This window comes from Electrophorus electricus, chromosome 9 (genome assembly GCF_041902795.1).
Source record: "Electrophorus electricus isolate QZ-2024a chromosome 9, ASM4190279v1, whole genome shotgun sequence".
Lineage (NCBI taxonomy): Eukaryota > Metazoa > Chordata > Actinopteri > Gymnotiformes > Gymnotidae > Electrophorus > Electrophorus electricus.
In genome coordinates, this window is record NC_137505.1 from 7,165,619 (window position 1) to 7,191,056 (window position 25,438).

The following is a 25,438-nucleotide window of genomic DNA, read 5'->3' on the forward strand; positions in this document are numbered from 1 at the left end:
AGATACGACCACCCACCAGATGACATGGACACCTAGTGGACGCATTTGGTATACCTACTTCAACTTTTATGCATACACCAGATAGCACATATCCACCAGATTTCCTACAAGCAAAATACGACTTTTCTTCGCAGCTTATGTCATTAAACCATTAAAACATTAAAACAAGGATTCACCTCAATATTAAGTTTTTGTTATTGCCTCAGCATGTGCTATTTACTTTGACACATAAACAAATAAAATGTGGATTGTAGAATGCCTCACAAAGCCTACCTGTTTGTTTGGTTTTATCTCAGTGCTCTTCCGACTTTGTGGGTATCAGATACACACTGACTCCTATAAAAGTACTCAGGCGCAATCAGAAAGAATGCGTCGATTTGATTGGTTGTGGTACATATGCTAAATACCATGCAGATATGTCCAATCTGCATATATGCATATTCTGTGCATAAATCTAAATAAATCATGCCTCTATGGCCTGTGTCCAGTCCGTTCCCTCGATGAGCTCAGGGAGCAGCAACTCAAGAGAGCAGAGTCAGTGTAGTCAGAGAAGTTTATTTACAGCAAAGGGAAAGTTTGTGTGGGGTTGAGGTGTGTGTGTGTGTGTGTGTGTGTGTGTGTGTGTGTGTGTGTGTGTGTGTGTGTGTGTGTGAGTATGAGTGTGTGTGCGTGTGTGTGTGTGCGTGTGTGCGTGAGTTTATGTGTAAATGTGTGTGTATGTGAGTATGAGTGTGTGCGTGTGTGTGTGTGTATATGTAAATGTGTGTGAGTGTATGCGTGTGTGTGCGTGAGTGTGTATGTGTAAATGTGTGTGTGCATGTATGTGTGAGTGTGTGCATGAGTGTATGTGTAAATGTGTGTGTGTGCGTGAGTGTGCGCGTGTGTGCGCGCGTGTGTGTGAATATGAGTGTGTGTGCGTGTGTGAGTGTATGTAAATGTGTGTGTGTGAATATGAGTGTGTGTGCGTGTGTGTATATGTAAATGTGTGTGTGCATGTGTGTGTGCGTGTGTATGTGTAAGTGTGTGTGTGTGTGTGTGTGTGTGTGTGTGTGTGTGTGTGTGTGTGTGTTGACTAAGGAGCACTTCTCGAGGACAGAAGAGGAACAGAGAGTGCTGGATAATCACATCAGAGGAGATGTGGGAAGTTTATACGTAAAGAACACAATCTCCATCTTCCTATGATAACGGAGTGGTTTCATTCTTATTACCGTTTCCTCAACTCTACACATCTCAACTCTACAAATGCCTTCAAATACCTTCGCTATCGATTTCAATATCAATTTCACACTCCATTATCTGTTATTAACTTAGTGCTCAGGATGTCAGCAAGGACACTGGATGTGAGTTCTTATCCAGATCTTTTCCTAGTGAAATGTACGGATGACACAGTACTTTTTACCTCGTTGCCTCTTGCTGAGAGCCGTCTCGGATCAGCCTTTTCTGTATTTGTTGCTGCGTGTTGTAACAGTGTAAGGCAGGAATTCAGCATCACTAAATCAAAGAAAAGAGTGTGACTCACTTTGATTTTGAGCCTACGGCCAAACTTGCATGTATTACTGGTGGTGTCATACTGGTGGGGCAGTGTTTCCAGTGTACTTTCACATGAAGCACTTTGCTTGCACAGCTGATGGAGTACCTCTGTCTGAAAATGTTCTGTGTCTCTGGAAACTCTGTGTACTTTACTACAATTTTGAATATCTGTGCATCTCTTACTACAGTACACTGCAGTTACTCACCTGGAATCTTCTTCTAATATATATATATATATATATATATATATATATATATATATATATATATATATATATATATATATATATATATATATATATATAGTCTGAGGTCATTTAGTATTTTCAGTTTCATTGATACTCCCTTACACTTTAATATTACTATGAGGTTTTTTCTTTTAAATTTTAAAGACCAGTATTGCTTTACTGCCATTTCCAGTAAATGATTTCTAAACTTGCATTATATTCTCCTACATTGTATTTTTAAATGGTCAGTTATGATAATAAAGAGAAATACAGTGTGTGTGTGTGGGGGGGGGGGGGGGGCATTGTAAAGTTGGCTTTGACTTTATTTACTTATTAAATGCATATGTGTCTATCCATAATATCCGGATCCATAATATATAAATGCCTATGTGTCCCTCCTTACATGAGGTCAGTGGTCAAAGCCTGATCCGTACTTTGAGTACTTCGAACCTCAAGCATAGCTCGGCTTGAAACGCCATGCTTCAAGTCTCATGGAAGATGAGCATGGAGACCTTTCTGTGTCCTGGCGCCCAAATGGTGGAACGCAACTTCCACTGGCTGTCCGGACAGCAGAGTCAAACACAGACTCATCTGTCTGGAGTTTTAAATGATCAGTTATCCTGGAACTGTGGAAATGCTGAACTGTTGTTTGATATAGTACATAAATTAATTTTGCATCTACTAGGCGTCAACAGTGATCCCTGTATTTCTACAGTATTGTAGTTCATTGGTATGTGGGACACTTCTAGGCCCCAGCAGTGATCCCTGTATTTCTACACTATTGTAGTTCATTGGTATGTGGGACACTTCTAGGCCCCAGCAGTGATCCCTGTATTTCTACAGTATTGTAGTTCATTGGTATGTGGGACACTTCTAGGCCCCAGCAGTGATCCCTGTATTTCTACAGTATTGTAGTTCACTGGTATGTGGGACTCTAACCTACTGTACTGTACTAGGATGTGTTCTATGAGTAGATGGCAAAGTACTTTCGTGAGTCGTTCTGGATAAGGGCGTCTTCAAAACGCCGAAAATGTAAATGTGTCTCATCACCACTTATCCTGTGCGATGCAAATGTTTATGGAAATGATTGTCTCATTGTTATTTTTAATTCACTTTAGTTGCACACGGTCTGTTTGATTTTACGTTGAAGTAACAAAGTTTTAAAGCAACAACTGTTCATGGGAATGTTTAGCATTTACGGGTCCACAGAAAGAGCGCGCGCTCGCGCGCGCGCCCGAGAGGTCTGTTTTCGTCCGCGCATCTGATTTCACGTGAGCTTCTGGGTTCGCCTCGGCGCGTGTCACCCGTTCGGTTACTGGTTCCCGACAAGATAGTGGACGAGTCAGTTCGAGGTAATCGTTGTGTCGTCCAAGAGTGGAACATTAACCACAGAAAGCGGAAGAAAAAAAAACAAACCACACACACATACCAAACCCCAGGACCACAAGAAGCGCGCTCGAGCTCGGAGCCGCACACTCTGGAGCGGGACTTGGCGCGTGTCGGAGGAGTGCGCAGCGCGTGAAGGCATGGGGGACGCCACGGGTAAGGGACTGCGCCGCGCGCGAGGAACACGGGCGTCCAGCGTTTGGAGGGAGCTCGCGCGTGCTAATCTCTCCGCCGTGTCGTGTCGTGCCGTTCCGACGAAGACTGCGCGTCGGTCGTGCTTCTGCGTTCGCAGTTGTAGAAGTAGCAGCGACGCTTCCCACTTTGTTTGGAGAAGGCCGTCTGCTTGAAAATGCCTTTTTCCTCCTCGGGCTTTAGCGACGTTTACACTCCGCGTCGTTCACTTTGCAGTGGCCCGAGCTCCTAAACGGCATCCTCCAGCGTGCGACACCCTGGGCCGGGCCGTGTCTCGCGGACTCAAACAGTCTTTTATCGTGGTTTTTGTAGATTTGGTGAGTGAGAAATGCTAAAAAATCGAACATCAAACCTTCCTCTGACTCTGCAGGAGGTCATCTAATAAACCAACAAGCAAGCCTTTCATGTAGCACATAGATGGTCCTAAATGGTCCCCTCCATACCTGTTTTAATATGACATAACAGACCAGAGGAGAGATACGAGCGTTGGGTTGTTGTCTGTTAACTACACCGTTAACTTAATGCCTTTAAAAAAGACCTAATGTGGTGTTTTTGGTTGTTATTCCTTAGAAAACAAAGAGAGGACCCACCTCACCAGAGCGAAGCGCTCACCGGTAAGATGCTCTTCTCACACAGCACGATCACTGCAGTGTGCAGAAACTCCACATCACTCAGACTGGTTCTTATGGGTTCATTCACCATGACCCTGTGTCACGAAGTCGGGGAACTGGATACCCTCGCCTTGCATATGGGTTTTATTAAGTGTTGGAAAAGCCCCCTAATAACATAAAGGTAAACACTTGCTGTATGTTGACGCCGAAGGAGACTCTGTCAGTTGACTTTTTAAAAACATTTTTCTTACAGAAAATATGTGGGACCAACTACCCAGTTAGCATCGGCTTCATTGTGGTCAATGAATTCTGTGAGAGGTTCTCCTATTATGGAATGAAAGGTAATAAAACAGTATAAACCTTACTAATATGCTGAAATGAACTTTACTAATACCTCCAGAGTGTCAGTCATGCTAGTGAACTTTACTAATACCTGCAGAGTCAGTAATGCTAGTGAACTTTACTAATACCTCCAGTGTCAGTAATACTAGTGAACTTTACTAATACCTCCAGAGTGTCAGTAATGGTAGTAAACCTTACTAACGCCTCCAGTGTCAGTCATGCTAGTGAACTTTACTAACACCTCCAGAGTGTCAGTAATGCTAGTGAACTTTACTAATACCTCCAGAGTGTCAGTAATGCTAGTGAACTTTACTAACACCTCCAGAGTGTCAGTAATGCTAGTGAACTTTACTAATACCTCCAGAGTGTCAGTAATGCTAGTGAACTTTACTAATACCTCCAGAGTGTCAGTAATGCTAGTGAGCAGTGACTATAGTTTTGTCTAGTGGTCTTTCAAAAAGAGAGGATTCTGGCATTGTGCCCACTGCCACTTGCTCTGGTCAATTGGCGTGATCACATTCAGTATTATTAAATATACGTTTTATAATCTTTGGCTTGTATTATGTCTGCCTAGCCCCTTAATGCCATAATAATATTTGCCATATTTTAAAAAATATAAATTTCCAGTGCAAACAGGACAATAACCAGGATAAAGAAGTTTAGTAGACATCATAAATGTGACTTACCTCACCTAGAATAATTAACCTGGCTGAATGTATATAACATTAATCAAACCCTTCCTTCTCCTTTTGACAATACACATTCCATAGGAGAGTATTCCATGCAAAAGCATGAGGAAGGATCTGGAATGGGGATATGGTTGTAATCTCATGAGCGCTGTGGTATTGTTTGTTTGTTTGTTTGTTTGTTTGGGGTGTTTTCCTCCATAAAGCGGTGCTCACTCTCTACTTCATTAACTACCTGCAATGGAACAATAACCTGTCCACTGCTGTGTACCACGCCTTCTCCAGCCTGTGTTACTTCACCCCTCTACTGGGGGCCCTGATAGCGGACTCGTGGCTGGGGAAATTCAGGTAAGCTCCAGCGCAGTAGCAGGACGCAGGACGCAGCCGTCAGCCAGCTCACCCCACAGGGGATGTATGGGCTCCGAAAGGGTTGTCAGAATGTCGGTCTTTCTGTTGTGTTCACAGAACCATCATCTATCTTTCCGTTGTGTATGTCATCGGTCATGTGGTAAAGTCTGTCGGAGCTATTCCGGATGTAGGCGACAACACGTTACACATGTAAGCATTCAGTGTGTGTGAGTGAACTGAGCTTGTGCGTCATGTGGCGTCACGTGTGCTGGGTTGACGATGCGTTTGGTGCTTTGGTGCAGAACTCTCTCCATGCTTGGCCTGGGCCTCATCGCGTTCGGGACCGGGGGCATTAAACCCTGCGTGGCAGCCTTCGGGGGAGACCAGTTCGAGGAGGAGCATGTGAGATTGTCACAACGCAGCTAGTCGTCAGCATGGACACTTCCTGAAATGCTCTCCTGGTTGTAATCAGTCACGTTCGTGGCCTTTTTGTCTTCTTCAGACTGAGGAGAGGACAAAATTCTTCTCAATCTTCTACATGTCGATCAATGCAGGAAGCGTTTTGTCGACCATCATCACACCCATTCTGAGAAGTAAGCCCCACCGCGATAAACTTTTAGTTCCTCTTCAAAACGATGATGATGGTGATGATGGCTTTTCTTGCTAATGCACAGTTCCAGTGTAAATGACCTGTGGTTAGCTGAACCGTGAGCGTCCCGTTAACAGGTGACGTTCAGTGTTTCGGGGGAGACTGCTACGCTCTGGCGTTCGGGGTTCCCGCTGCCCTCATGCTCGTTGCTCTTGGTAAGTACGTCAGCAGTGCCATGCGCTGCTCAACGTACCCCCCCCCCCCCCCCCAACTCGGAGAAGGAGACATACCTGGACAGTCCGCACTGCTGAGCTGTAATTACACACCTGCAGGGCTGAAGTGCCTTTAGTCAGCACTCTGCATGGGTCATTGTCCTCTTTTTGAACTCCATATAAACTCTGGAACCACAGTAAACTCATAAAGCACAGGCATATTGCTTCTCCAGGATCTCAAGGTTGGGCAGTTTTACCTCATTTGAAACATTAAGATCTAAGGTGTGGTCCCTTCCAGTTTAGTTGCTCTTCCAGAGACCAGGTATGGTCTCTTCCAGTTTGTTTTTCACTGAAACCAGGTTTGTTCTCCTCGCATACACCCTGGGCGTCTCGGCTATCGGCCACTTTTTCCTGTAGATGCGATGATGCTGATGTACTCAAGTGCAGTGACTGGATTGATTATACTGGCATCTCACATGAGCAGATTGGTTTTGATCAAAGTCAGAAGTGCTAGATATTGTCAGTGTTCAAAGCTTTTGCTTTGTACATATGTTTGTGAGCATAATATGCAGGGAGTAACTGCACGTGAATATGAAACGTGAACGTTGGGGGGGGGGGGGGGGACATTTACCCTGTTGTGCACAAAGATATTTAGGCTAAAAAGCTAGTTCAGCTATTCCTTGCAGACTAAATACAAAATATAATTTCCATTCCAATATTGTAGCTGAATTTTTGTGACCAAAAAATTGTACCGAGGATAATATTCTTGTTAAACTACAGTGATGACCAAGCTACGTGTAGAAACGTATCTGTATGTGCGTATGCAAAACCTGCACCCCATGCACTGTGGAGTAGTAGCAGGCCATTCCTGGCCGAGGGCTAAGGGTCACTGCCTAACAGGTGCTTGACCCTGAGTTGTAAGCCATTCTCAAGACCGTTCTTGTTTGTCCAGTGGTTTTCATTGCTGGCAGCGGAATGTATAAAAAGAATCCACGTGAGGGGAACGTCCTGGTGAACGTCTGCAGGTGTATCGGGGTAAGAAACCTCCTCGCACACGTTTGGCTCACGCGAAGCGAAGCAAGTTGCGTTGATCACTGTTCTGTTTCTTGGCTTTGACCAGTTTGCTATACACAATCGATGGTGGAGCCCCAGGAACAGCCCCAGGCGTGAGCACTGGCTAGACTGGGCCCAGGAGAAGTACCCGGTACCAGCGCACGCACTTTTAGATTGTTGCGACCTGCAGGTGGTCGAGGCGGTGTGTTCTAAACGCGCGGTGCTTTGTGTTTTTGTGTCGTCCTCGTTCCTTCCAGAAACAGCTCATTCAGGAGATCAAGATGGTTCTGAGGGTTCTGGCCCTGTACATCCCGCTGCCCATGTTCTGGGCTCTCTTCGACCAACAGGTAGACGTCTCGATCTCCCACCTCATAAAAACCACGCCCCCTTGTAGCAGCCGTTTAATTCGGTTTCGGGGTTAACCTGTCAGCAGCGGTGATGCAGCACAGACCAAGTCTTCTGTAAACCTCCATCTTTAGCGGTATTCCAGTGTTCCAAGACACAGTGGTGATGATGGTCAGGACAAAATGGCGGGATTGCGTGGACCTGTCTGATAATGGCAGAGCGGTGCGTTTTTTTTCTGTAGTGCCATGACCAGTTCCTTCTCATTGTGTTTGGTGTCAGGGCTCCCGATGGACTCTTCAGGCCACTCGGATGAACATGGATTTTGTAAGTCCTCTGACGTTTTTTGGGAGCGCACGTTTTCACAGCAAGGGTGGTGATGTGATGTGTATAGTAAATACGTCACGCACGCGTAATTGTGAACTTGCATGGCGGTGGGAGATTCCATATCACTTCTTGTTTTAGTATTTGCATTTCAGTTTAAACTCCTAAGTAAAATTTTGTTCAAATCCATGAGTTAATGTTTTGTTTTAACAGGGCGGCTCATTTGTAATCAAGCCAGACCAAATGCAGGTACGAGCTACACATGCTCACAAACCTCAGCAGTTTTGTTACACAACTATAGCTCAGTGACATCTACCTTTTTATGACTGACGTTACTAAGAAATTATCAGGAAACTTGAGCAACAAAATTTCAGTCATTGCTTTTATAAGCAATATGTTTTTATGGTTTTCACATTGTGACAATCATTTGGGCCATTTGTGTGTCTTGGTTTCCTTTCCCTGTTAAGATGCTGAATGCTTTGATGATTCTGTTGTTCATCCCTGTCTTTGACATGGGCGTCTACCCCCTCGTCAGCCTCTGTCGGGTCAAGCTCACGTAAGCGAAGTCACTTAATCGAGTTTAAAATCTATTTGCAGTACAGGGATTCCAGCTTTTTATTGTCCGACTGCACAAAAGATTGTGCTGGTTATTTCCAGGTGTGTGTATTATCTGAAAATCTCTGGTGTATTAGCCAGGGGAGTCAACATTCTACCAACACTTTGTTTAAATGATTAGGAAAGTTATTGACCTTTTAATTTTGCACAGAAATACTAAAGATGCTACATTGATGACCACACTTCTGGACCTCATGAACTGCTTAAAATACTCATTTCTATATATAAAAGTGAATTATTGCAGTGACCCAGTTTGTGTAGCGATTCAGCGCACAGTGCGAATCTGACAGAGCTCAGGTATGTTGAGTTTTGAGTAACTGCTGTTCAACAAACAGTTATTCAAAACTATAAGTACGGCTCGGTGGCTAAACAGTATCCACTGTATTTATGACCCCTAGAAAATGTATTGTCGGCTGTCGACCGACTTTGCAAGTGCGCGTGGATGTGTTTTGCGTTATGTATTATTGCATACAAGCTCTGCATATAAATGCTTTTTGCTATTTTTATGTGCATGTGCAAAGCTAAAGGAAGAGTGCATAAAAAGGTCACGTGTTGCGCCAGGACCCGGTTCCTGGCGCGAGGTGATGGGCCTGTGTCTTGTCTTTGTGCAGACCTCTGAGGAAGATGACTGCAGGGATGGTCTTGGCTGCACTTGCGTTCGCCGCTGCTACCGTCGTGGAACTCAATGTCATCGTATGCCAAACATCTAAACTCTTCCAACACAGCGCGGCATTATTCACGAGACGTAATGGTTGCTGTAGCAATTCTCGGTACTAAGTGTCCTCCTTTTATTTTTTTGACCCAGAAAACTGTTGTGCAACCTCCTCAAGCCCAAGAGTGCCTCATGCAAGTACTTAACCTTGCCGACGGAGACGTCTCCGTACGAATTCCAGGACACAGCATTTTTGCCGAGCCAATAAAATCATACGAGGTGCTACAAATGGCTCTAAATGCTATTATTTCTTATTTATTCATCTATTTTAATAGATTTTTGCTCTTTTAATGTTTTCTCGGTTTCCTCATTCCTGTAATGTTTAACAAAACACTACTAAGTAAACAACCCAACAAGCAAGTTCCTGTATTTATGTACCGTTTTTAGTCTGTGTTAGTTTTATTTGGTCATTCAGAAAAGAACTGAAGAGGTTGCATAAGAGCTGCTTCTTTCGTTAACAAGTCTCCAAATGTCTTTGTGCCTCCAGGACCCTTTGGGCTATACAAGTCTTCCACTTAACGACAGTCACCGGCTCTTCCAAATCGCTGTCACTCACCACGGAATGGATTACAGCTGTGACCTGAACTTGACTGAGCACACGGCCTATAGCCTGGTTATACACAGCGACAGTCCCGGGATTACATGCAAACTGGTGAGCTGAAAGATTCCTCGTGCCCCTTTAAAATCTGCATAACCCACACGACTACATCTGAACATTTTAACAGGCTTCCAAGTGCATTAAATCTATGGGCCCTTTCTGAAGCGTGTATAGCCTGTCGCTGTCTGGAGCGCTAGACCTGATGGCGTTTCCACACTACACACATCCATGTGAACGTGGCACCACACGCCAAACTCTGCTGAGTTTTTTGACCAAATATTGGACAACCATGTCTGTTTCTGGTGCAGCGTCTAAAGACCGACACACACACGTCATGAGCTACATGATACTAAAGTGTGCATGTTATGACAGAAAATAAATATAAGCATTTATTAAACAGAAGTTGTCTTCTAGTCGAACTCGATCGCCTGTTTAATTGGAGGCTTGTATGTACATAGACCCAGGCCAGTGCACTCCTTGCTGTGTGTGTGTGTGTAAGGAGAGGATGAGAGAATTGTTAACCTCAAACCTGATGCTTCATTGCATCACGCAAATGCAGAAGACACACATGCACTTGTATTTTTATTTTCTCACGTTACACACTTCTGCGAGTAATTCGGCGAGGAAATCAGTTCGGCCGTGACCGATTGTATCCAGCGTGCTCGTTAGCCCCAGCTCGATGTCCCTACTCGCACTGTAGTGTTCTCACAGAAGGAAATAAATACACACCAAAGTGCATCTACCCCTAAATCTGGAGGGTAATTCGGGCCATGCCGTAGTACCACGTAGCCAAAAGGTGCTCAGACTGCTCAAGACACCCGAGTTGGACTAAGACTCTCTGATAACTACTGTCTCCACCTGACTGGTTGTGGCGTGACTGAGTACGAGAATGTGTCGCGCCAAAGCAGTAGTCATCAGAGAGTCTTAGTCCAACTCGGGTGTCTTGAGCAGTCGGAGCACTGACGACGTTTGTTATCACTGGATCACTTTGTCCACTCCCTGCCCAACCTGCTATCTAGTTTTTGTTGAGTATTGTCACTGCAGCAAGTTGATAACGCGTGTCGCTAAAATCCAGGTGGAAGATCAGATAACCAAGTCGGAGCACGGAGAGGCATTCCTGAGGTAAGGACCTTATCTTGGGGATGAGGGACCTTTTTATCGTCCCTAAAATCTAAATGCGGAATAATTGCCACACTAACCAGAAAAGATTGATGTGTGTTTTTTTCCACCACACTGTCTGTAGTCACACTTTAACAGTGTGGTTAAACTTTCACTTTTTTTTATCAGTGAGATAATCTCAGATAGCTTGCACTTGCATGCACCACATTATGAAAACGAATTAAGGTGTGCGAATTAAGGTGTCCCTCCCCACCTTTCATTTTCCAGGTTTATTAATACCCGCTCAGAAAATTTCACCATAACTGTAGGTGGTGCAGCTTTCTATGTACCAAGCGCTTATGGGATTTCTTCAACCAAAGCTGTCGAAAGAGGCCAGTGAGTGTTTTATACACACACCTACAGTTCCGATGACAGTCATGAGACACTTTTATGTTCTAACACCTTTCATAGACCCACAGCTGCCTTACGTGAGTAGCATAAAGGCACAGATATCAACTTGTGTATGTGTGTCTATACAGACAACCTTTACTGACACACAGACAATCAAATTCAGTCAGGAGCCACAAAAGGAAACCATGCCAGCTAACCCAGAGCGAACATGACCATCATGGGCCTCGTATAACAGGCAGTCTGGATATTTTCTCCTTTCATTCTGTGCAGAAGAGGGAGTGATTCTTTCTGAATGCTCTCCAGATACTCAGACTAAATGTTGCTTTGCCTCCTTTCGCCTTGCACGGATACTTTTCTTTGCAGATATACAAGTGTAGACAGCATTTCAGACTCCAAACAGTATAATATTGATCTGGGACTTCTAGACTTCGGGGCTTCGTACACAGTCATTCTCCAGCAGGTAAATTCTATTGTCCTTCATGGTTAAGGTGTTACTGCACACTCAATGTTACATTAAGGTCGCTGTGCGTTAGGTTTAAATTTAAGAAACATTTGCTGTTCAAAGAATGTCACAGGCCAGTTATGGTAACCGTGTCTTTGGCAGTTGCAGTTATAACACAGACAGCATTAAAGGACACAGCTCATAAGCTCGATAGTCCTGGAAACGGTACTGAATTCCCCACCTGTTCTAAATTCAGCATTTTCAAGCGCTTATTGGTCATAATATTCACTGGCACCGTGTCCCAGTCACGTACGAAGGCTCAGGCCCAGTGTGTCCGCTGCCATGCTGGGTAGGGGAGACAGGCTCGGGTTCACTGCCAGCCTCTTGCTGTCGTACAGGACCCAGATAACCTCGCACTCAAGAAGATGGAGGACGTCCAAGCCAACGACGTCCACATCGCCTGGCAGATTCCCCAGTACGTTCTCCTTACGGCAGGAGAGGTCATGTTCTCCATTACTGGCCTGGAGTTCTCCTACTCGCAGGTGGGCAGACAGACTCGCTTTGGGTTGTGTCCAGCTAGCTTCCCGCGCTGACCCGACTGCGCTTCCCCTAGGCTCCGGTCAGCATGAAGTCAGTGCTGCAGGCGGGATGGCTGATGACCGTGGCCTTCGGCAACGTCATCGTCCTGATCGTGGCAGAGGGAGCCGGCCTGGAGCAGGTAAGCAGCGTCGTTTAGACGTGCGACGCTCCGGCGCTCGCGCCGTGCTCAGAGTCACGCTGCGTTTGTCGTCTGCAGTGGATGGAGTTCCTGCTGTTCGCGGCACTGCTGATCGCCGTGAGCGGCATCTTCTCCATCATGGCCTACTTCTACACCTACGTGGACCCCGGGCGCCTCGGCAACGAGGACGCGGGCAACGTGGATGTCCTCAAGAAGGAAAAAGAGAGCATTTGCAAGAGCGATACGCCAAAGAGTACCAGGATATAGCAAAACCATTTCCGACGCTTTTGATGGCATCCCCTCTGGATAACTCAGATGCATATACACAAATTCATAGCAAAGTTAATTCTGTCAGTCAGACGCCATTCAAACAGTCCGGGTCGGTCGGATGACTGTGGATAACTGTTCAGTCATTCCGAGACTCTTGTGAGATCCTTAGTTGATCTCTGCTACCCAGGGATTTTATCATAGCGTCTGCTTCAGACAGAAGCTGATAGGATAATAACTGTACATTAACTATGAAAAACTTTATTACATTTTATGGATGTATATTTTGAATAACTTTAGAAATCTAAATATATACACATACATCATTTGATACTGCTATTTTTACAATGATTATATTACATCATTGTAAATAATGTCGCTTGCCCTCTGATGTAAATGACTGCAGTCAGTCTATCCTGACAGCAGTTGCGTTTCAATTAATATTACTGTTCCTTTCTGTAATGCACAATAAAATTCATATATAAAATGTAACTTTCTCCAGCCTGGTTAGTTTGACGTTTTTACGCCTCATGTTGTCATGGTTCCCAGCAGGTGTGGCATTGTAGGTTGGCGGCACTCCATCCGCGGCGCTGGGTACAATTCTGCACCTCTTAGCATCGCTACACATGCAGAATGGCGCAGGACGTCTCGTTATGGCCGAGCAGAGCGCTGAGCTCAGCACGGATAGAGGAGGGAATCTACGCACCAACTCCAGTCTCCCACCCCATCCTGAACTGCTCAGAAGCAACCCGGACCGTTCAGATTCCAATCGGCCTGTTCCATGCGCAAGACGCCTATCAGCAACGAAACGGACAAAGTGAGACGAGCGTGGTTTCTTTTTCTGAGAGCTGGTAGGCTTTATTAGTCAAGACACTTTAATCGACAGTTCATGTGGTGCAAAAAGGCAAGATATCTGCGCCAAGCTCCCTTTGCCTGTCCAACATAAGCTGCGTAACCAGGGCAACGACGTCAGGATGCAGCAGACAGTCCAGCACGTCGTCGGTGGAGACGCAGCCCTGCTCCTCGCCGCCCCTGCCGTGTTCCGCTGCAGGCTTCGTTCCACTGTGAGGGAAACGGGAACGTTTGTCTTTGGACACAGGAGCCTCTATGGGGTCCGAGGCCGTGACTTTCCAAGGCGGGTCGGCGTCGCGCGTGACCGGAATGAGGTGAGGCCCAAAGGGAGGCGGGTCGGAAGGCTCCAGCTGAGCACCCAGGCCCTTCGCATGGCCGCCGGAGTCCCGCTTGCGGGCGGCTGGGTCAGCCCGTGCTTCCGCAGACGTGCCCTGATGCTCCGCACAGGCCCTCACGGCCAGGTTCAGGTACCGCATGTTCTGGTCGTGCGACGTGACCTCTTCCTTCAACACAAACCAGACACAATCGTCAGATTTCCTCTGGGTAATTATAGCCACTTACTACAACTCTAAAGGGATCATTTTCTTAAAAAAAAAAAAAACGCAGATCTTAGGTCAGCGCGCTGTGCTGTGCAGCGTGACGGTCTCCAACATCGCTCGTACTCTGCGGTCCCAGCCTTAAGGCTATTGTCCATGCACAGAGCTGAACCTTCAGGTTCCTTGTCGTGAACAGGTTATGCCCTTTGCCGTCACCACGGAAACCAAACAAAAATAACCAAAGGCCATCTGCAGGATGTCAGGTGATGAGCTCAACAACAAAAAAAAAGCTATTCCTAAAAAAATTTAAATGAAGAGGTCCAAAAAAGCGCAGAAAGGACACTCACTGACGTCTTTTCCTGCGCAGACCGTCGTGATCTAATGTTGGTGTAAATACCTCGGTAGGGTTGAGCCAGTTGTCCTCGTTGTCGATGCTAGGAGTGGTCTTCAGTGCACTGATGATGACCTTGGACAGAGCCTCTCCTACCCTAGCCTCATCATCCGCTGCCTGCATGGGAACATGGCAGAGTGACCACCAGGGAATTCTGGGAGGATAAGCATGGCCGTTATTGACCCCTCTAAAAGGTCTGCGAGTTGCACAGGATTGACCAGCCGTTTGACCCTGGTGGAGCGCAGCAGACTGCGCTGGACATGATGGCCTGCATGCGTTATTCAACGGTAGTTTCAGAGGGGAACTGCAGTGTCCATCCTGAAACTCCTAAGTATCTGAAGACAGTGTCTCCATTTGTCACAGAGAGACACAGGCACTGTGGACAGAGCAGTCATGTGCCTCAAACCGGGACGGAAGGCCTAATCGAGGTGTTCATAGTGATGGGCAGGCACCTTTATCCAGAGTAACTCTCATATCCATCAATGTAAAGTGTGCGCTCTCTGGAAATCAAACCGTGACCTTAAATGTTGCAAACACCTTGATACAGCTGTCTATCAGGTGATGTAAACGATGCCAGCATATGAATTTCAAAGCATGTGTAACTTACCACCTCAATCCAAGAGTTCACGCTGACGGTTACCGGGTCGATGGACTCCACGTAGTGCCACCAGTGTCTAGGGACAAACAGCACCTAAACAGAGTGAAACAGATCCACACCAGAAAGGGGAAGCTCATGTCCAGAATTTGGAGACAGCAAATACAGCATCGCACAGGGTGCGCGCCACGTCCGCCAGAAGTGGGACATGACCAGAGGCAGGCTGGGATGAGTCCTTGCAGCATCTGCTGCGGGATGTCAACGGGTGTGGATTCAGTCACCCGTAGTTATTTGACAGAGCAGGTTAGAGCACTCCATCAGCTCTGCAGCTTTCTGGACTCGAGTGTGTTCGGGCAGGCAGAGAATACAAATGCAGAGTGCTTGCCACTCCTCTGCTCGCCACTAGGGGGCAGCGGTGTCCTGTCACGCCAATTCATGTATAACGTTTATTTTCACTGAATTGGACAGTGTCTAATCGATGTTTGGATGGCTCTGTAATGCTCATCCCTGCACTCTGTCAATTTTCCACGAACTGGGTTTTTAAACTATGGACATTACATTCTAAATCAGAAAACATACTTTGTTACTAGGAATAAGAAACCTCACCCTGCAACAGAGCAGATTAAATTAATTCTGCAATCATTCTGTGAAGCTATTCTGACAACAATGGAAAAAAAAAAACGTTTGTCGTAGCCCACTCAACTCGCTGGGGAGAGCCTGACTGAACTTTCGAACTTTTCATACTAAGCCGGGTATGTGGGCACAGCCGTGGCGTACAAAAAACCCCTTCCGCCCTGCGAGCTTTGGCTGTGCGTCTGTGGAGCAGCCTTCAGCGGGGTGAGAATGGAAGCGTGTGTCTGCCGGCTTCATTAGTATGCTGGGGAAAGTGCGAGCGCTCCCGGAGAGCTCGGTCGCTGTGTTGGCCTACCACTAATTACCTCACCACCGTCTCGCCTCACAAAGAGTGCGAGCTCCACAGATGCTTACACACACACACACACACACACACACACACACACACACGACTGTTTCATATCCAGTGAAGAAAAGGCAGCTGATCTTGTACATATTCCATCTTGTGTGTGCCAAGTTGGAATGCAAAACCCCCCCCCCCAAAAAAACAAACCCTGCTTTGGTTTGTGGCGAGAAGGTCTCCTCGCTGACGTCGCACGGAGACGTGAAATCTTTGCTGCATTTGAACACATCTTGATAAACAACCTTGTTCCCGCACTTGTCTTGGCAAAGGAACACGGGTTAAAGGGGTACAAAAACAGAGGAGGAAAGGAACGTGTGCGAAACAAAGCCAAAAAAAAGACTGACATTTTATTTCTTTATTTTTTGCTCATGGCTGGGGGCCTGAGGGGAGGGGGGGGGGGGGGTTGTAGAGCAGAAACCTATCATCTCCAAACACGCCTAAACACAGTAGCGCATTTTTAACGCAACTAGTCACTCCACCAGGACATTCAGCTTACGCACGACCCCACAACTGTACGCAAGACACTCGGTGTGGGTTTCTACAGCGACTAGGACGCGAGGCACTACTTCAGACGGGCCGGACCTCCAGGAGCAGGCCTTCAGGGTTTAGAGGCAGCCCTGTGAATCGCTGTATGCTGATGTGAAGACGGTATGGAATCCAACTTCACTACGCCCTGACGTCTCAGCAGGTGCGACAGGCGTGCACAAAAACCCAATTTGATTTGACAGTGCTGTATACAACGGCAGAAGACGAAGGGATCGCTGTTCGTCTGCTGTGTTTCCAGTTACTGTGTAAAACTCAAGGTCAGTTTTTCATTCACTGCAGCAAAACCATCTCACATTACACACACACCCACACCCACCACTAACTACATTATTAGCTAAAAAGGTGGGGCATCAGGTGATTACTACTGCAAACAGTCTTAGTTTGCCTGAACAACACTGTGACAAGCACTGTGTGATTTTACAGTAGAGCAGATGTTCTTTACCTGGCCTGGGTGCAGAGTGACACAGTGGGCCCTGGCTCGTCGAAAAGCCGGGAACCGGCCCAGATCAGGCTGGACCACGCTGACCCGACTGAACACGCTGGACTCCTCGTACGGTATACGCGTTGGGTAGAGGTGTTTAGCATCGTCAGGGGGGAAAAGATGCCACCGCTTCCTGAAAAAAGAAAGATAATTGTTGTTATTTATTAGTATGGAGCCAACCAATGGCAGCTTCCCTAGTGTAAGACTGAAGAGGTCTTACTGAACACAGCTCAGTCAGCAGCAGCGTTATGTCGTTCATAAACACCCAGCAGTGCATCTTCTCTGATGCACTATCCCTCTCATCTCAGACAGATGCGGTGTGTTTGGAAATGTAAAATGGTGGTGTTATAATGGAAGGATCGAGAAACCTCACTGGCAGTGCACACCAATCTCGCCTTAACCTGTGCCCTGAAGGCTTCTTCACAGCCCTGAAGGCTTTTCTGTGGGCTTTCTGAGGTGGGGTGTGGAGGAACAACCCGGTGCCATTACCTGCCTTGGACTTGGAAAACAAGATTGCAACCGTAGGAGTCCATGTGACATGGGGTGTTGGCACCGCCCGTGCCGATCCAGAGGGTGCTCTCCCGGCCATCCCGGCCTGGACAGCCGAAGTCCGACCACACCACATCCTGAAACAAGGGTCGACGTTCGTTTGGCTCATCGATTAGGCATTCAATCGACAAGAAGCATGTTTGTCATTATGTCATGAAATGGACAAATTCCACCCTTAAAAGAAAAGGCCCACGGTGCACGGCCACCTGTGTGTGTTGGCATTCATCATTTCGTCTGTAGCCCCATAACAGGGTGGATGTGACAAAAAGCAAGATGAAAAATGCCCATATTTACTCCCCTTCTGCATGTTTGAACTATCTGGGTTGCCAATCGGTCTTCTTTTGAATTAACGAAAAACAAAAAGGTGAGAAACTGCTCGGCAATGGTGCCCAGCAACCTGGACAAAGAAACGATATTCAGGAGAACGTATACCACAGACGGCTTTCAGCAACCTTTAAATGGCTCTATTCATCATCGGAGAAAGGCCCATGCCTGCCAGTCTCCCAGGGCTTGGCTTGGGCAGGCCTGCTGTCCAAGGACAGAGCACTGGCACGTCATGAGCATTTATTACCATTTATAAGTGAGAGAGAACACCAGAGCCACAAATTCAGGTCAAAGCAATCTTGGGTGAACCGTAGAGCAACTTTTTAAATGGTACCGTTCACAGCCTGAATGTGTCAGAGTCAGACGCCATCCACAGCTGGGAAAACGGACCGTGTGATTTATTGCTCCGTTTCTCTGTGTTTCCAGAAATCACAGAAATGGAGCTATAGTTGGTTTAAGGACATGTGATTTCAGGGAACGTCATACGGTAATCATTAAAGATGAGGACACAAAAAGTCAATGTTGATCACCACGTGAAAAATCATTCCAATCACAGACCACAGTGGGCATGAGCCAGAGAGACATAGTCTGGGGGAAAACCCTGCTTGTTCCTGCTGCTGATAAAAATATCCTCCAAACTTCACTCATACACGTCTTCTGGACCAGTGATCAGGACAAGAAATATGCATTTGGAAAATCAGGTATGGACTAGAATACTGTGCAGTCTGTTTTTGCACACATGGGCACCGATATTGGAATTTAAAAAATTGATCACCATCTGCCAGCACTTTAATTTTTAGAACAATCTCATTTTTCCTGCCTAAATGTGATCCAAGTCTTTATTTTCTAAGCTTAGAAATAGAACATTTGGAAACTAAACCTCACTATTAATATAACTAGAGAGAAAGAACTGGTTGTTGTTACTGGTAAGCCTGGTTTCCCATTAGATGATGATCCTCAGTGGACAACAGACTGCAAGAGATCACAGTAGATTTCTCCATGAGGAACTTTTACATCTGATTAAATACTGATAGCAAGTCGTATAATTTGGACACGGAGCATGAAAGCCAAAGTGAAGTGGCGTATGGCATCTGACTCCAGACTGTAAGACACGGCACAAGACCGCACCACAGACCCAGAGCTTCGGTTTTTCCAACTTACATTTGTGAGGTAGAAATGAAAGGATTTGATGGTGTTAATTTCTTTTAGAATGCCTTTCAAAAACATTTTTTCATACGAACACAGAATGAGTGCAATTTGGCATTCAGTGAATACTCACATAAGGTGCTTAAGTGAGAATGATGAAGACAGGCAAATAATTTAGTCTGGCAGTACAAAGAATGACTATTGATTTCAGGAGAAACGTGCACACATCCCACTCTTCTAATACTGGGCTTGCAAATGTAACTGCTTGGCCAATATCGATCTCTATGAATGCAGCATAATTGTATTTTTGTTATTAAAACGGTGGCGTCCGCCAACTATAAATCTCTGCAGTTGCGCAGGACAGTGCGATGCAAATAAAAAATGGGTAGTAAGAAACTTTCTGGCAGCTCATAAGATGTGGCTGATTGGCACAGAACACAGAAACAGAGGGCAACGTTGAATGTAGTTATAGCAAGTGGTTACCTTAAACATGGTGGGCATTTCCTGAAAGAACACGGCGACATACTTGTAGTCCGCGTAAGCCCAGTGCTCTGAAAGGGGGAAGTTGGCAAACAGGCCTACAGAGGAGTCCCTGCATCCGCCGGTCCAGCGAAGAAACTCGGCAAGGGTTGCGTCAATATACGAGCACTCTGTCTCAAAGAGAGGACCTGGCAAAGAAAGACAAAGACGTGGAACCAAGAGCTAAAAGCTGAGGGAGAGACCGCAAACTGCCATCGATGGGGCCTCAGAGGCCATTTCAAGGGAGTGACTGCTCATTCTGGACTAAATGTAATACTTATCGATTCAGAAGCACGTTTGAAGAACGCCCTCATCTCTACAACCTGAAAAATCAAACGTAGCTTGTAATAACGAGGTTTTTTTCCCCCCTCCCCATCTTCTGCTTCATTCCTTTTGTAAGCGTTTTTTTTCCTTCTTCTATTTTTCAGTCAAATCGAGAAAACGGTTTGGTCCGCTCTCCTTCATGTTCCAGCAATACATCAGTTCTCGTGCTGGATCGGCAGTGATGAAGTGTGTTAAATCACACTTTCTGACATACGGGGTGTCTGTTGTCAGGAACAGTGGAGAAACAGGCTTGGCAGTCCTATTAAACCAAGCTCTCGGAATCTCGAATCTCAGTTTCTGCCTTTATGCTTACAACAAAAGTCATTTTAAAAGGTTTTCTCTACTAAGGTGAGCACTGTGATAAGTTTTTAATTACTCTCGTAATAGGACATGTAGAGCAAAGTTGTTTTGTTCATACTAATGTTACACTAAACAACATGGATTATATAAGCACTGTGCCATTTTGTGCTAAGCAGTGAAAACTGTACAAATAGTACCCAAACACCAACAATGTTTAGCCACTTTTGCAAACCCAAGAGAAAATTGGCATTTTCAGTTTTAATCTTATCTCACTGAGAATGCCATTTTCAGAGTTTGTATGCACCACACAAAAGACATTCATTTGCGGAGAGGTCTCCCTCCAGAGGACGAGCGGTGACTACACTCACCCTTCTCCCTGCGCCGTGGTCCGAGGCGAAAACACGTGGACTTCTCTCCCACACAGCGTGCCAGCCGGTCCAGAGTCCAGCCGCTGGCTGGCCAGTCGTCGGTCATGCCCAGAAACACTGCTGGAGTGCGCAGAGAGCGCAGGATCCGCTGCGACTGCTCCGGGCTAAAGGGCTTAGTGGCCATATCTGCACAGGTCACACGGAGGAGATACATTCACACAAACGTTTCCAGAGCCGGTCGCATTTTCACTCTGCTTTCTTGGCGGTACCTCTTACAGATATTAGCATACGTTTCCTCATGGATCGACAGCTGGATTCAGTATTATTTTAACGGTTGATTAGTAAAGTATAAAACACAAAGTCTTTGTCAAACGTTGAGTGGTTTCTCTTCCGTGCTGCTCTGTATGCAGCTGGCCCTAGTTTCACATCTTCAGGTAGCTGTAGCCTTATAATTAGAAAACTTTACACATGTCACTAGAGAATAGCCAACTCTATATGCGTTATTGATACATTATCTGAGCTTAAGCTAGCTTTAAGCAATGGAATTGAAAAATCTGCAGATTAAAGACGGTTAAACAATCGTTTTGAGATGAATAACTAACTAGCTAGTTAGCTATCGCTAACTTTTAGTGAGACGTACATTTCAAAAGGATTTCGTTAATGTCAACTGTTGTTATTTTCCATTTGTAGGTGGTCTGTCTTTATAAAAGCATTTAAATTGCATGGCGTGCAAAAGCCAACTAAAACAAAACAAAACACCACAAACCCTCACAGTTGGTTTTAGACTCCCACAAAAGAAACCTGAGTGTCGTTAAGCCTCGTAAACAAACGGATGAAGCACAAACACGGCCATTCCGGCTCTAGCAACCTCGACATCGACGCTCTGATAAAGGACGCTCGAATCCAACATGGCGGACAGCGTGTTTCAGTTTCAAACATGACATCATTTCCCTTCATAACCAACGCATGCGCAGTAAAGTTTTGTGACAAATTGACGGCGGTTGTTTTTGTTTGGGGAATCGACCGACGAAGAGGTGTTTGTATGGTTGTTTTTTTTAATTATTGTTTAACGTACGAGACTTTCAGAAATACACCCAACCAACGTAACACCGAGTCGGTTCAATGGGTGCCGTGGAAAGCACCGAGGGGGAGAGAGAACCGCTGCTTGCTCCAAGCCAACCGGAGGCAAGGGAGCAGCCCGGGAGCAGCAGGGAGCAGCCCGGGAGCAGCAGGGAGCAGCCCGGGAGCAGCAGGGTGTTTGGGAGGAGATGGGTCGTCCTCGCCTTGTTCTCTACGCTCGGATTCCTGCAAGGCATGGTGTGGAACACCTGGGGCCCGATACAGAACTCCGCCAAACACGCGTTCGGGTTCACGTCAAAAGACGTCGCAGTTTTGGTTATCTGGGGACCCGTGGGGTACATCCCGTGGCTTCTTTTTGTGTGGCTGATGGATAAGAAGGGTGAGTTGGTTTTGGTCTAGATATCATTGTTCTCGTGATTCAGTTGGTGGTTTAATGAACCGTTTAATTCAACGACTAAATGTAATTCAAAGAATAAATGAACAGCATTCGTTTTTGAACACTGAGTAGTACCTTTGGGACAACCTGATTTGGTTAGCTGTCAAAATCAAAACTGGATACAGTAGTCACATCTTAGGTTATTCTAATATTTAAATAGTCAGATCTTTCAGGACATTTACATTGCATTTACATTTTCAGTATTTGGCAGACGTTTTTATCCACATAGTTTATTTATATATATATATATATATATATATATATATATATATATATAAATTATATATTAGTGGTACCATAAGTAAACATTGTTTTGCCCTGCTCAGAATGAACCGAAAGCACGTGACTCTTCAGCATCTTAGCCTCTCGTTGCTTTCAACAACTACTTACTCGAATAAACACGCTCCTTTAATTAAAATACAGACTGCGCCTATTACCTTCAGTCACGCTGTACTGCATCATTAGCGATATCAGGGAAACACAATGCTAAATGTAGGTTGGTGGAGTAGTGGTGAAATGGATGGTGCTAAGTCGGCACGTTGACTGAGCTACGCTAATTTTGGAGGGCCGCCTTCTTCCAAAAAATGAGGCTGTCATGGGTACTCAGTGGGGCATATGTCTCCAGGTTTTTCTAATCTTTATACAGAAGTTCAAATAGTGGAAATGCATTCTTTGTTAAAACACGTGATAACCGTAATGTAACCGTGGCACCTGACATTGGATTGTTGCCAAACCTATGCTTGCAGTCACATGGTAGTTTACCAACAGTCATCAGGTGATCCTTCTGAGATGACAGACACTAGCATAAAAATGACTGAGTGTTATAAAGAACCTCAAACGAGAATCTTTAAGAAATTTGAATGGCATGTTGTGGTAGAATTATGCAATCAAAAGGGTTTAATTCCTCTTTGGGCTTCCCATTTGCACATACAGATTTGTGACGTAATTTGTATGTCAAAATGGCCTTGAAAAGACACAGATACTGCAGTTCAGAGCTGTCAGGTCTCCTCACTCCCATTAAAACAAGTAAGTAAGTGACTGAATAAATAAAATGAATGAACCTCTGTGATGTACTGTGGTGCATCCAGGGGGAGTAGCAGGGATTTGGGGCCCCATGAAAAGATGTAACTTTGGGCCCAGTGGAAAAAAAAAAAAAAAATTCAAAAATTTTTTTAGGGGCCCTGCCATTTACAGACCCTTAGACTGGAGACACACTGACCCAACGGTCAGCTGTTGGAGGGCGTCAGGCTGTTGGAAGGCATCGGTGACCAGCAGTCACTCATATGCAGTGTTGTGCGTTGTGCACTGTTGGCCCTAGGAGGTTCTCGTTAGTGCCATCGTGGGTGATTGCCCAAGTTTAATTGACATCAGATATTGGCTCTGAAGGAGTTTTCTGATTGGCTGTTCAGTCCAAATTTTATTTAAATGGGGACCATATAGACATAAACTGCTAAGTTTTTTTTGTTTTGTGACTAGATCTGCTAAGGCAGTGTGCTAGACTAACATTATATTTGGCTGCACAGAAAGTGGCAGCTAACCCTCTAGAGAACAGGTGCAACAGTTCAAGCTTGCCCTTCATTACTTTCTTTCAGAGTACATTTACATTTATAGCATTTAGCTGACACTTTTATCCAAAGCGAGTTACAATTATGGAAGGAAGGAGTTCAAGAAGAGGGGAGAGTCAGAACTCAGTATGCTCATTATAAGAACTCAGTATGCTCATTATAAGAACTCAGTATACTCATAAGTACTCAGTATATTCATAAGAATGGGGTATACTCATTATAAGAACTCAGTATTTTCATAAGAAATCAGTATACTCATTATAACTCAGTATATTCATTATAAACTCAGTATTTTCATAAGAAATTGGTATACTCATTAGAACTCAGTATACTCGTTATAAGAACTCAGTATATGCATAAGAACTCAATATGCTCATGATAAGAACTCAGTATATTCATAAGAACTCAGCATACTCATTATAAGAACTCAGTATGTTCATGATAAGAACTCAGCATACTCATTATAAGAACTTAGTATATGCATAAGAACTCAGTATGTTCATTATAATAATTCAGTATACTCATTATAAGATGCCTGCATCTTTGCGAAGAAGTTTTCTTTTGAGTTATTGTCTTTCGCACAGGCGCAGAACACGTGTGCGTGGCAGTCATCAGCTATACGGCGGGCAACAGTGAGCTGATGGAATGCGGTCATCAGTCGCTCCCAGTTGGTGTTGGTTCTTCAGTGTCAGTTTAGCGTGTCCCCAGCCTTAGAATAACCCTACTCCCCATTAAGCACCCCTGGATGTGTCTGTGGGGTATGTGCATATTTAATCTGGCTCAGGTCAGATTAAAACCCATCACAGAAGGAAAAGGTACCGGCTGTTCCGAGTTTCACCCTCGTAGACCAAATTTCTGGAATCGCTCTTGCGTAACAAAACGAGTAGATCCCATGTCTGCTGAAGAGGCAGACCAGGATTGAGAGGATTGCTTTTACCATTGTTCTCAAATGCTCAAAGAAATCTCACCATATAGGCTGCTTGTTGCTGAACGCAGGGATTATAGAAGGGTGTTCAGTGCTCTGTTAATGGTTACGTGCATGTTTTGGTGTGCTTGCAAGAGAAAGCGGGAGAGAGGACCACTACAAATGGTTATGAAGGGCTGAGATGAGAGATTCCACGTTTGGGGGCGGCTGTAGAGCCTGGGGTCTGCTTTTCTATCCTTTCGTTTCCTTGTCTTGTTTTCTGCCCACTTTTTCTCCCCTCCTCTGTTATTTTACCCACCGCCTTTCGAACGCACGCTTTCTTCGGTTCACGTACTTGCGGTCAAGACTTTTATAATCAGCCTAGAGCTCACTGTGGCAAAGATAACCACGGGAAGCCGATTCTGTAGCTGTAGACTGGCTGTGCAATGTGGCTCACAATAAACTGGACAGAGCTGCAGGAATATGGCAGAAGTCATCGCTGGGTTTAATGCCTTGAGCAACATTCTCATTGCGTGTTAATTACAGTTCACTGTGCATTTCCCCTAAACCACTCCAAACAAACTCCCGTGACCTACATTTTGACTTAACTACTGACTAGTCAGAGCATCTGACATGCACTCGGTGCTCTTATACTGCGAGCGCTGAAAATTCTTGCCCCTGACAATATATGTTTTGGGAATGTGCCGTTTATTACTGCATATACTCTGTACAGTTACAACATACGCTAGAGTGACAAAGGTTTGTGTACACTGGAGCAGTGGAAACGTTCTCTGAAGTGATGAATCATGTTTCGTGTTCTGTCAGACTGACAGATGAATCTGG

At 45.4% G+C, this 25,438-nt stretch overlaps 3 protein-coding genes across 8 annotated transcripts in view; 2 read left to right on the top strand and 1 right to left on the bottom strand.

Annotated features, from left to right (window-relative positions):
- Positions 1 to 2,999: 2,999 nt before the first annotated feature.
- slc15a2 (solute carrier family 15 member 2) lies at positions 3,000 to 13,195 on the top strand. 3 transcript variants are annotated; one of them, XM_027024387.3, is made up of 23 exons: positions 3,000 to 3,299; positions 3,906 to 3,949; positions 4,200 to 4,287; positions 5,181 to 5,322; positions 5,440 to 5,532; positions 5,625 to 5,724; positions 5,825 to 5,915; positions 6,049 to 6,126; positions 7,076 to 7,158; positions 7,244 to 7,327; positions 7,434 to 7,523; positions 7,801 to 7,845; positions 8,056 to 8,091; positions 8,310 to 8,398; positions 9,069 to 9,150; positions 9,263 to 9,388; positions 9,657 to 9,821; positions 10,843 to 10,889; positions 11,154 to 11,261; positions 11,640 to 11,736; positions 12,117 to 12,260; positions 12,332 to 12,436; positions 12,515 to 13,195. In XM_027024387.3, the coding sequence occupies exons 1-23, from the start codon at positions 3,284 to 3,286 to the stop codon at positions 12,701 to 12,703; spliced, it is 2,142 nt and encodes a 713-aa protein (XP_026880188.2). In that variant the 5' UTR covers positions 3,000 to 3,283; the 3' UTR covers positions 12,704 to 13,195. The 3 variants fall into 3 exon arrangements, with proteins under 3 accessions (XP_026880188.2, XP_081577107.1, XP_081577108.1); XM_081720981.1 differs by lacking the exon at positions 3,000 to 3,299 and adding an exon at positions 3,336 to 3,652; XM_081720982.1 differs by lacking the exons at positions 3,000 to 3,299; positions 5,181 to 5,322 and adding an exon at positions 3,337 to 3,652.
- Positions 13,164 to 21,502, bottom strand: hspbap1 (hspb associated protein 1). 4 transcript variants are annotated; one of them, XM_027024389.3, is made up of 8 exons: positions 21,383 to 21,502; positions 20,611 to 20,796; positions 19,583 to 19,767; positions 17,570 to 17,706; positions 17,042 to 17,213; positions 15,090 to 15,173; positions 14,489 to 14,599; positions 13,164 to 14,058 (listed from the first exon to the last, which is right to left on the bottom strand). In XM_027024389.3, exons 2-8 carry the CDS (start codon positions 20,792 to 20,794, stop codon positions 13,591 to 13,593), a joined length of 1,341 nt encoding a protein of 446 aa, XP_026880190.2. In that variant the 5' UTR covers positions 20,795 to 20,796; positions 21,383 to 21,502; the 3' UTR covers positions 13,164 to 13,590. The 4 variants fall into 4 exon arrangements, with proteins under 4 accessions (XP_026880190.2, XP_026880191.2, XP_081577109.1 ...); XM_027024390.3 differs by having other exon boundaries at positions 21,377 to 21,495; XM_081720983.1 differs by having other exon boundaries at positions 15,090 to 15,156; positions 17,042 to 17,209; positions 21,251 to 21,442.
- A 97-nt stretch (positions 21,503 to 21,599) lies between these two features.
- The window catches only part of slc49a4 (solute carrier family 49 member 4), a 30,930-nt gene continuing 27,091 nt past the window's right edge, over positions 21,600 to 25,438 (top strand). Inside the window, exon 1 of the mRNA XM_035523020.2 lies at positions 21,600 to 22,069. Within this exon, the coding sequence (XP_035378913.2) occupies positions 21,733 to 22,069 (337 nt within the window). The 5' untranslated portion in view covers positions 21,600 to 21,732. The remainder of the gene's footprint in view (positions 22,070 to 25,438) is intronic.

Bases quoted from the DNA above. Each gene is read 5' to 3' on its own strand.
- hspbap1 (XM_027024389.3), bottom strand. From the start codon at position 20,794: ATGGCCACTAAGCCCTTTAGCCCGGAGCAGTCGCAGCGGATCCTGCGC. The intron at 17,214-17,569 runs GTAATGGCACCG...TTCTTTTTTCAG, and splicing joins GTTTTCCAAGTCCAAGGCAG to GAAGCGGTGGCATCTTTTCC. The intron at 14,600-15,089 runs GTAAGTTACACA...GTTCCCATGCAG, and splicing joins TGAACTCTTGGATTGAGGTG to GCAGCGGATGATGAGGCTAG.
- slc15a2 (XM_027024387.3), top strand. The intron at 4,288-5,180 runs GTAATAAAACAG...TCCTCCATAAAG, and splicing joins CTCCTATTATGGAATGAAAG to CGGTGCTCACTCTCTACTTC. The intron at 12,261-12,331 runs GTGGGCAGACAG...CGCTTCCCCTAG, and splicing joins TGGAGTTCTCCTACTCGCAG to GCTCCGGTCAGCATGAAGTC.